General features: G+C 34.5%; 1 protein-coding gene and 1 pseudogene across 2 annotated transcripts; both read left to right on the forward strand.

Annotated features, from left to right (window-relative positions):
* Nucleotides 1-1,436: 1,436 nt before the first annotated feature.
* On the forward strand, nucleotides 1,437-2,578 carry LOC149220583 (G-type lectin S-receptor-like serine/threonine-protein kinase SD2-2 pseudogene; annotated as a pseudogene). Its single transcript, XR_016248755.1, has 2 exons — nucleotides 1,437-2,320; nucleotides 2,473-2,578. The product of XR_016248755.1 is annotated as a G-type lectin S-receptor-like serine/threonine-protein kinase SD2-2 pseudogene (transcript).
* Nucleotides 2,579-9,460: 6,882 nt separating this feature from the next.
* On the forward strand, nucleotides 9,461-11,538 carry LOC149220584 (uncharacterized). The gene is made up of 3 exons (XM_089387142.1): nucleotides 9,461-10,683; nucleotides 10,749-11,017; nucleotides 11,099-11,538. Exons 1-3 carry the CDS (start codon nucleotides 9,461-9,463, stop codon nucleotides 11,536-11,538), a joined length of 1,932 nt encoding a protein of 643 aa, XP_089243268.1.
* Nucleotides 11,539-11,769: the final 231 nt, after the last annotated feature.

Raw genomic sequence — 11,769 nt, forward strand, 5'->3', positions numbered from 1 at the left:
AACTCTGCATAGGGGGAATGGTTTAAAATGTAATCAAGCAAGCTAGCAAGATACACATGGAAAGGTGGGTTGTATTTACTTTGATGAAATAGATATTATTTCAACCTTGTAGGCAAGAATGGTTTGGATAATATTATGGTGTGAGCATGTTCATACATGTACAAATGTGAGATGAAGGAGAACTACATGAATATTATAAGAGTATAACATTGTTATTGCTAGAATTTATGTACAATCACTTTGGTTTTAAAAATTGATTAGTTTGCAATGAGAGATTTTTCTAATACCTCCTATTCTAATCCATCCCAACCCCACATGTGTTTTATATCTCCATAAAGAACAAGGTCACTACTGTGGTCTTCTAAGGCATTCAACATCATAAGCATACACACTCTTTTAAATCTATCGGAAAATTATAATTATTTGGAAGTTTTTATGTTATTACTATAGCTATATAGTATTAGATAGTTTTTCATGTAAACTACAATTATCATTATTTTTATTAATTTATTATTATATTCTAAATAATAATAAAAATAAAAATAATAGAATACAATAATTAGAATAATAACTATTTTTATTATCATTATTATATTCTTATTTTAATTATTATTATTTAATATAATAATTATCATTATTATATTTTTAGTATCATTATTACAATTCTTCATTATTTTGTTATGTAAATTACCATTATCATTGTTTTTATTAATTTATCATTATACTCTAGATTTTATAATTACTATTTTAAAATAATTTTAAAAAAATATTTGATATTTGATATATTTGTTATATATCTATAAATTTGAAAGAATACTTTTCATTAAAAAAATCACTGTGAATAAAAAATTCATAAAAATAAATTAAATATGTTTCACTAGAATCATGACATTATAAATTAACTTATTTTTTCCAAATATTTTATTTATAAATTATATAAACTATTTTTTTTCCATATTTTTAAGTACAAAATATATCTACAAATACAAATTTTTAATTAAAGTGAAATACATACTTAAGAATTTAATTTTTTCACAGATAAATAAAAGAAAAAACAAACTTACATAAACATTATTTATGTTAATACAAATTACTAGATAAAACATTAAATTAAAATGTATTTTGATAATAAAAAATATTTGAAAAGTGAAGTAAATAAAAGAGACTTAGAGCCTCTGCCACGAGTGAAGGCATCTATTAATTTGAAATAAAAAAAGACATCAGGAGATATCTTTGAAAAAGCAGTGATTTAATTAAAATTCAAAAGCGTTGTAGGATGATTGTAGAGGAGTAGTCTAACAAGGCTGAGGAATTGCTCGGTTTCCATCACCGCCCAGAAAAACGTCTGGCTCCGGTCACTGGCAATTCCTCTAGCTCCGCCACCTTTCTCTAGCTCCGCCACCCTCCACCACCCTTCCACCCGCCACCATTCCATATTAAATTGTCTGACAGAGTTAATGCTCATTTCAATTCGAATTTTCGTCTGACAGAGTTAATTCTCATTTCAATTCGAATTTTCCCAAACATGATCAATGGATCCCTCAATTCCTTCTTGTTCCACAGAACCTAGAGTGATGAACAGCAACTCAAGGTGCTGGACTGGAAAACACGATTCGGCATCACGGTGGGGAATGCCCAAGGAATCGCTTATCTCCACGAGAAGTGCCGAAATTGCATCATCCACTACGACATCAAGCCGGAGAACATTTCGGTCTGGCAAAACTCCTAGGCAAAGAGTATAGTCATGTTTTGACGACCATGAGAGGAACCAGAGGGTACTTGGTTCCCGAGTCGCTATCGGGGCTACCCATCACTGCCAAGGCCGACGTCTACAGCTTCGGTATGACATTGCTGGAAATAATTGTCGGGCAGAGAAACATGGACGAGGACTCCAAATCCAGCGAGCTCTTCTTTCCCACCTGGGCTGCAACACAAATCAACAGCGGAAACGCCATGGATCTGCTTGACAAGAAATTTTTGAACAATGCAGATGCTGAACATGTGAAAAGGGCTGCCATCGTGGCAGGATGGTGTATTCAGGACTTCATACAGTGGTTGCACAAGAGGCTACGAATGTTCAAGAGTGGCTGAATTGGGTGTGTGACTTAAGTATTGGTGGTAAGGTATTTGCATGAACAATGATGAGAAAATTTATTTTGTTTAGCATGGATTTGCAGGCTTAGTCTCCTTAAATTGATACAGGTCTTTGTTTTGCAGGTCTTCAAGAAGCAAAGAGTGAAACGGTGTTGCTTACAACCTCTCACAATCATGCCTAGTTGTCCGATATTTACTTCATCCCAGTCATGGATTGTTGCTCCATGTAAGGCTCTTTTCGGTGGTGGCTTTCATGACTGTATTGGTACTTATATTTTACTTCTCTAACTTTCTTATTGTCACTATACAGATTTAGGTGGTTACAACCCAATTCGATTTTCCAGCATGACTGACATCAGATTTTACAAGTTTGGTAAGTTGTCTACAGAGACGTGGGACGTTGTCTATCATGGGATCACCTTCTCTGGCATATGTGGTACACGCACCTGCAGCCAATACAAGAAGAATGTCAGTTGCAGGCTTGCCAAAAAAGGTTATGGAAAGTTTGACTCAGCAAAGGACAGTTGTGATTGTGTGTGCCTTTGTTTTGAAAAGCCTTTCAAAATCTTGAAAACGTGTAGATTTAATAAATGTAAATGGGAGTACGTGGGTATGGTCCAAGATCCAAATGAATATATACCAATATAGAAAACATCAATAAATACAAAGCTATATAGCCATATAATGTTGAACATTGTTTAAAGTAAAATATTAAATTTGGTTTGAAGAATAAATATCAATGATATACAACACCTTGGTATTCTTTTGTAGCCAAACTTTCTGCATGGAAATTTATTTGAAATTTTTGAAAATGGATGGAAGATACTTTCATACTTCTCTTCATTTTGGAACTTCATTTTAAACCACAATTTGTTGTGACTATTTTTCTTTATCATGTTAAAATTTTTTCTCTCAAGATAATTAGAAAGTTATAGAGATATCACTTTCTAACACTTAGTTTCATAAAGTGTATATGGACAGGGAAGTAGTTCTAGTGTAAAACTTCCCTCTTTGTTGTGTATATAGAGGTTCCAAGATTGGATAGGATGAGAAAATATCCCACTCCTACCTATATTTTATTGTATCATCCTAATAAATACATCTATTGTATGAGATAGTGCAATTTCAAAATTGATAGCATGATTAGTGAAGGAGGCCTGTGAAGATGAGAAATCACGATTCACTAAATCTAGATAAAGCCACTTAGCCAATTCCATTTATTGAAAGATTATGTTATACATTCTACTGGCAAGAGATTTGATATATCCACTTCTCCTTGAGAGGTTATAAATCATTCTCATTTTACATGGATTTATTTTCTTAATATACTCTCCACGTGAACATTCTTTGTTAGCTTCCATTCATTAAATCATTTATGCAATTTTCTTTCACATTTTGTGTTCGTGTTTTTATTGTTTCTCCTATAAGATATTGGCATACTATGCATATAAAAAATCACTATAGGGTTTGTGAGGGCTTTGAGTACAAATCAGTATCACTAATAAAGTGAAGAGATGGATTTATATGTTATCCATAGAGATCAATTTTAAACCATAACTATATATTTCAAATGATACTATATGAAAATGAAAATGAAAATGAAATAATTGATTCAAAGGCATAACTTGAGCCTTTTCTTGAGAAACATATTATGATATAAAATAGGCTATGATATTTTTTTTCTACATATGCCTTTCTATAATGTAAAATGGATAGAATATGTATCATAAACAATAAGATTCAATACATATAAAGGAAACAATTAACTTAAATTGTCGTGAGAATGTCATGTCAACAAACACTTGAAATTGGCATTTTACAGTCACATTCCAACAAAAAATTTGAATAGAAAACCACCATTATGCTTGAAAATACATGCACAAATCTCTAAATATATCAACAAATCTTCTAATACAAGTTACAAATGCTAATTTTCATCCTTGAATCTAGTCTGTAGAGGAAGTTGAAAGACTTCTTAGCAACATTGTTATGTTGGAGCATCTTAGAGAGTGTTACATCCACTCCATGACTTGAGATTCTCTAACATTGGCCTTTATGATTTTCTACTATTATGCAACCAGATCACAAAATAGAAGAAACGATAGATCAACGACTTGAGAAATAGCCTCTTCGAGGGGGAAACCTCCTTTATATCACATAAATGAACAGTTTTTGGATAATACAAATAATAAGACCTCCTTGGAATATATAGGAGTCTAAGGGGTCACAATATAATCAGAGCCTACATAGCAATAATGATTTAAGGGCACAATAATAACAATAGTGGGCTGCTATGGGGTACAACAATAACAACATGGGGAATACATGAACACAATAATAACAGTATGGGGATATACTAACAATAATAATAAGGGGAATGCACTAATATTATAGGGACTTAACATTCCCCTCTCCTTCAAAAAAGTGTTGTCCTCAACACTTGAGTAGTTCTAGATGCTTCTGTATAAAATTCTCATCCTCCCATGTGGAATCTTCAATGGGTAAGTTCTTCCACTTAATGAGATACTCTGAAATTAATTGATTCCATAGTTGTCAGGTTCTTGTTTTTGTGACTACTTCAGGCTCAAATATGATTTTTCCTTCTTCTTCAAGTTCTGGAAACACTGTTTGAGTTGAGATCTTGTCACTGATAACATTCTTTAAATGAAAAATGGAAAACTGGGTGTACTCAGGAAGATACAGACAACTCCAATTTGTATGCCATAGTACGAATCTTTTGCAACACCTTGTAAGGACCATAGTACTTGGGCGATAATTTATTATCCTTCTTAGCTTTCTTGAGGGACATTTGTTTGTATGGTTGTAGCCATAAAAATACCCAGTCACCCACATCAAAACTTCTTTCACTATGATGTTGATTTTCCTATTGTTTCATTCAATTCTGCACCAAAGTGAGGTTATCCTTTAAGAGTTGGAGAACATGTTGTTGTTTCTCAACGTGATCTTCCACTGCTTGAACCTTAGAATTTTCTCTTAAATATGATGTGATGGATGGTGGATGATATCCATAAAGTGCCATAAATGGGGTCATTTTTGCTGCAGTATGGAAGGAAGTGTTATACCATCATTCTGCTGGAGGTAACCACTTGACCCATTGCATTTGTTTATCAGATACAAAGAAATGAAGATATCATTTCAAACATTTGTTCACTATCTCATTTTTCCCGTCAGATTGACGATGATAAGATGAGATATGTGTTAATTTCATACCAAGACAAGAAAATAATTCCATCCAAAAATTTCCAATGAAAATGGGATCTCTGTCACTTACAATAATTTTTTGGTTTCCATGTAGCTTTTGAATTATTTCCATAAATGCAGTAACAATTGTATTGGATTTAAAAGGATGAGATAATGCACAAAAGTGTGCATACTTGGTAAGTCTATCAACTACCACCATTATGACACTCTTTCCTTCAGACATGGGTAGACCTATGATAAAATCTATTGAGACCTCCTCCCAACGATGACTTGAAATGGCTAAAGGTTGTAACAAAACCTGGGTCTTAATTGGCTCAACTTTATTTTGTTGGAAAACCAAACATTTTTCCATAGACTTCTGAATATCATATTTAAGTCCATTCCAAAAAAATTCCTTCTTGACCCTGTGGTAAGTTTTTAAAAATCCTCAGTGTCCTCCTATGTTTTCTAAAATTCCTTCTTGACCTTGTGGTAACTAGAGAAACATTCTTCTATTTGTAATCTCATAATTTGTCTGCACCTTTAGGATTCCTATGTCGTTCTTCCTCTTTTGTCTGATCTCCCCAAGAAGTTAGTTTATTTGTCTTATTTTATGAAGAGACAGAGGAATCACCAAAAATATATGTCTTACCCTTGGCCACTTTTGGAAGATTAGCCCAAGGAGTATTTTTTCATAATTATTTTTAAGAAAAACATTTGGGGCACCAAATTTCTTAGGATTGTCATAGGTCTCCTTTATACATTCCACCTCAACTTGGCTTGTTGCTGAGTTTCCATGAACTTAGTTAGAGTCTTTCTTGGATTCTAATGTCTCTTTCTCATTTGTCTCATTGTTGTGATCTAGAAAGGAAGTTCAACTTTAAATATCATATAATGTTTTGACTTGACGCCTTCCCACTATTTTGGTTTGCAACTATTTTTCCTAGCTTTGATCTTCCAAGATATGGGACAATTTTTAAAGGAATTCCTTGTTTTGTAACAAGCTCTACAATGGAAAGAAATATTTTCATAATCGAGCTATAGTAGAAGAGTTCAAGTTTCTAGTTTCCATGGAAGCAGAAAATCTGTGTGTAGACCAGCCTCTTTGACGGATAAAGAGTTATGAGACGATACAATAACAGAAGAGGTTTCCACCATCCACAAATCTCTAAGAGAGAAGGATGAGAAGTGGCTGACGAGGGTGAACCCTATCTTCTGCAATAAAGAAGCCCCTCTCCACCATTAGCACATTATTTTTTCACTCCTCATAAAATTTATGCTATGTGATGTAAAGTGTGTAAAATTTCTTTTTGTTTGTTTTGGGATTCATGTGCATCTACCTCGGGCCATACCCCCTCATAATTTTGGCCAATTGAATACTTGTTCCAATGTTTGAGACCCTCCATTACATAGGTCACATATCACTAAATAATGTTCAATCAATATGGCTAGCATGCCCATTGCCCATATCATTGTTTTAATAGTTTGTCAATATGGCACATGTTCCATTACCAATGCCAATTCAACACCAATTATTTAAGAAAATGTTGACTAATTAGGGTGACCTATATGCACCACTACAATTACATATTTTACTTAAGCTTTTCACTATATTTCTTTCCCATGCCACTTGACCTTGGGATCCTATATTCTTAAACTGATCACATTTCTTCAAAATGGCCCACAATGCCTTTCATGTAAAACAACATTTAAACTTGAGTGCCAATATGTATTTATTTGTATTTTTCAATAGATTCAAAATCCATCATTCGGGTTAAGAGATAATTTTTTACATTGGATATCTCTATTGCATAGACTTCATTTGAGTCAGAGAAATTTCATATAGTAGACATGGTACAAAAATAGAGAAACATCCTTCCTCGCAAGTGACTATCCAACTTACTTCTAGTGATGGAGGATTGCACTCTATTTTCATCATGCTATTTCTACAATGCAGATGCATCCATAATGTGCCACAACAAAGAATGAATTGTCTCTAAAGAGATACACTATAGGGATATATAATAGGAGAATATGGTTTTTTTTATCCAATATAAGAAACCCCCACTTCGGTATGTATAGTGAATCCTACTTCTCTCATCATTTTTAAAAACTCTTAGCATTAAGTGGTTATGAAGAGACTTATGATTTTGTGCTTTTAACTCTATGTGCAACGTGGATTGTTGTGTTTCTAGCAATATAAGGGTAGTTGGTGTTACCTTGCATATTTGTCGAGTGAAAATGAACTTGGTTGGTTGGAAATAAAGTGTTTGTTTTAAGCAAGCTAGTTTCACGGTGACATTTATAAGTATCAATAGTTACAAAACAATCCTACGCTAACGCATGGGCCACGATGACAACTAGTAAAAATGGATAGGTAGTTGTAAACCATCACAAACTAATGCATGAGGCAAGATTATAGCTACCAAGAATGGATGGGTAACCAAGTACGAAGTGGAATTCATCCAATACAAATTAGCTATCTTGCTTATGACCACTCACATCAAGACATACACTTTGCTTAGGGAAGATGGTTTACAATGTAATCAAGCAAGCTAGCAAGATACACATGGAAAGGTGGGTTATATTTACTTGATGAAATGGATATTATTTCAACCTTACTTGTAGGCAAGAATGGTTTGGAGAAGATTATGGTGTGAGCGTGTTCATACATGTACAAATGTGAGATGAAGGAGAACTACATGAATAATATAAGTGTATAACATTGTTATTGCTAGAATTTATGTACAATCACTTTGGTTTTAGAAATTGATTAGTTTGGAATGAGAGATTTTTCTAATACCTCCTATTCTAATCCATCCCAACCCCATATGTGTTTTCAATCTCCATAAAGAACAAGGTCACTACTATTGTCTTCTAAGGCATTCAACATCTTAAGCATACACACTCTTTTAAATCTATTGGAAAAATTAAAATTATTTGGAAATTTTTATGTTATTACTATAGTTGTATAGTATTAGATAATTTTCCATATAAACTACAATTATCATTATTTTTATAAATTTATTATTATATTCTAAATAATAATAAAAATAAAAATAGTAAAATACAATAATTAGAATAATAACTATTTTATTATCATTATTATATTCTTATTTTAATTATTATTATTTAATATAATAATTATCATTATTATATTCTTAGTATCATTATTACAAATCTTCATTATTTTTGTTATGTAGGCTACCATTATCATTGTTTTTATTAATTTATCATTATATTCTAGATTTTATAATTATTATTTTAAAATGAAAAAAATATTTGATATTTGATATATTTATCCTATATCTACAAATTTGAAAGAATGCTTTTCATTTATGAAAAAAACAAACAAATAAACTTAAAAACACATGGAAGTGCAATTTCTAATATCATTGGCTCATAGTTGAATTGAGGCTTCTGTGATCCATAATATTTGAAAGAAAAACTTCGGCGTAAATCACATGTAGACATACATTTGTCGACGCGTTTCGAACCAACTAGTGTGGTTCATCGTCAGGACAAGTTGAAGAAACAGATCCAGCTTAGCATGTTAAATAGTCCGAGCAGAGTCTCCAACGGCTAAATGGACTAACGGCTCATTTAGACCTTAGGACCCAGGTCAAATTCTTATTTATTAATTTAATATTATTATAATTATAATTATTATTATTTTTCTTAAGGAAATAAGTTAAATTAGGTAAAATGGTTGGTTTAAAAGGGAATATATTTATTTATTAATATATATATATATATATATATATATATAATATTAGGTTATTAAGGTAAAAGTTAGGATTAATGGTTAGATTAAAAAGATAATTTATTTATTTATTTAAATTAGTTAATAATTATTATTAAAACTATCTATATATATATATATATATATATAAACTAATCATAGGTTGAGAAAGTAATTAAATAATTTATTTATTAATAATAAAATATATATATATATATATATATATAATTTTAAAAAGTAATTTAATAATATATTTATTTAAAAAAAAAAAATTAATAATAATAATAATAATAAATAAAAATAAAAGAAGTTTTTTTGTGCGCGGCCCGACCCTTCGCTCTCAAGCTAGGGTTCTGAGTGTCTGCGGCGTCGCTCAGGCTGCTGCGCCTCTGCGCACAGCCTCGCCCCTCCCTCTGCAGCCAGATGGAGGCTCCTGAGAGCTCTGCCCCCCCTGCGGATCCGCCCCCCGAAGTTAAAGCGTTCAGAAACTTGATAGCGAATGGAACAAATCGGTCTCCTTCTGCGACTCAGCAAAAATTCATCAAAAGGATGGATTCGATACCCTCTGTTGCCCTGCCAGAGGAGGACACCTGCAAAGCTGCTCTGAACTTGGCAGAAAAAGGCCTCATAGGCCAGTTTACAGGCCTATGGCCCTCCCCCAAATCCGTGGAGGATTGGACCCAAAGAAACTGGCAACCTCTGATAAAAAACGGAGTGAAGAGTTACTTCGTGGGCAAAGGGTACTTCGTTTTTGTTTTTGAAAGCTCGGAAGACAGAAGCTTAATCTTCAGAAATGGCCCCTATTTCATGGGGCCGCAGGGACTGTATTTAAATCAATGGAACCCAGACTTTGATCCCTCTCAAGACGTCCCATCTGCTGTGCCGGTGTGGGTAAGACTCCCCCATCTGCCCCTTCACTGCTGGAACCAAAAATCGTTTCAGACTATTGGGAACGCATTAGGCAAGTATATAGACCAGGCTGTAAGAAGAGACCAATATTCTTGTGCGCGTATCTGCGTCGAAGTGGACCTTGAAGAAGGATTGCCTGAAGCGAAAAAGCTTACGGTGGCAGGATGGACGCACATCCAAGAGCTCGATTATGAGCAGCTCCCCTTTAAATGCAGACACTGTCACAGCTACGGCCACTTCGCCAAGAATTGTAAGAAGAAAGCAGAGGACCAGGCTGAAAAGCAGAATGGAGAGAAATGGACCCTAGTCCAGAGAACAACCCAAGCAAAGAAGGTCATAGGAAAAAGCGCAGCAACAAGAGACAGGAACAATGTCATCCCAACTCAGGAGACAGGAGAAAATGTAAAAGGAACCGAGGAGGCGCAACCAGATCCACCGATCAAAGACCAGGCAAAAGAGAACCATGAGGAAACCCCTCCTGAAAGCAATGAGGGAGGGGGAGACATTCACATCGAAGTCACCCAAGGCAGCCCCTCAAGCCCCACTTATGCAGAAATCACGAAGAAAAAGCCAGCTGAAAGCTCTGAGTCCTCAGAGGAAGAACTCTTTGAGAGACCTTTAAAAAGACCCGGAAGGAAATCCCGCAAGGAAAAAAGAGAAGAAGAAGCAGAAAGGCTCAAAACACAAGGGAGCCAATCCACGATAGAAATGACAATCGGAAGAAGTAACAGGCCCAGGTCATCCAAGGGCGGCTCCACCCCAAGCATAGGTAAATAATGAAGTTAGTCTCTTGGAATTGCAGAGGACTGGGGAACCCCGCCAAAATAGAAGCAGTTAAGGACCTCTTAAAATCGGAACCTACTGATATCCTCATGCTCCAAGAGACTAAGATAGCAGGACAAGCCCTGCTAGAAACCAGCAAATCAAAATGGAAGAAAAACTCAGGCATAGCTGTCAGCGCTCGGGGATCCTCGGGAGGTCTGGCAACGCTCTGGAACGAAGAACAATTCCAACTCATCAGCACTCATGAGACCTTGCACTGGATATATACAGAAATAACCCACATTTCAAGTAAGTTATCTATCTCTCTAGTCAATCTATATGTACCTGTCAATTATTCAGAAAAAAGAGACTGCTGGAAATCTTTGGCAGAATTTCTTGAACAGGAAACCCCTAACAACATCATTCTCGCTGGAGATCTTAATATTGTTTTGAAAGCAAAAGAAAAAAGAGTTGGTTCTGACTCCAAGGACCCTATGGTGGGTGTAGTGGAGGAACTTGCTCAGCTCTGGGATCTCCAAGATTTTAATCCAATCCAAGGCTTATTCACCTGGTCAAATAACAGAAATGGAACAGATCATATCTCTGCTCGGCTTGATCGTTTTCTAGTGCAATCCCTCCTCATGAATAAGAAAATCATAACAACAAAAATTCTGCCCAAGTTGTCCTCGGATCACAAGCCAATACAGCTCTGTTTAGAAGACGAAGAGGATTTGGGTCCCATCCCATTTCGTTTTTCTCCTCAATGGATTGAAAGAGAAGGCTTTATGGACACGGTGAAAGCATCTTGGAACATCTTGATCCGGATTTAAACAGGAACGCAATAGATTACAGAGATAACCATAAAAACAGAGATGCAGCGGAAATAATACTTCATTTCATTACTGTAAAATACTGAAATATGTTTACAAACAGAAATGGAAAGAAACCAGCTAGGGCGATGGTAGCTTATCTCTGAGAAGAGATGTGGCGGCTACATGCCTCTGAACTGTTCCGAACTGTATTACAATGAGGCTCGAAGGCCTATTTATTGTTGAGAAACA

This window comes from Pinus tabuliformis, chromosome Q (assembly GCF_031772625.1).
Source record: "Pinus tabuliformis cultivar Carrire ecotype Pingquan chromosome Q, CPIR1, whole genome shotgun sequence".
Classification (NCBI taxonomy): domain Eukaryota; kingdom Viridiplantae; phylum Streptophyta; class Pinopsida; order Pinales; family Pinaceae; genus Pinus; species Pinus tabuliformis.

Excerpts from the sequence above, each read along its gene's own strand:
- LOC149220584 (XM_089387142.1), top strand. The coding sequence starts at position 9,461 with ATGGAGGCTCCTGAGAGCTCTGCCCCCCCTGCGGATCCGCCCCCCGAA. Across the intron at positions 10,684-10,748 it reads GGAAGAAGTAACAGGCCCAG|AGGACTGGGGAACCCCGCCA; the intron begins GTCATCCAAGGG and ends TTGGAATTGCAG. Across the intron at positions 11,018-11,098 it reads AGAAATAACCCACATTTCAA|AATTTCTTGAACAGGAAACC; the intron begins GTAAGTTATCTA and ends AATCTTTGGCAG.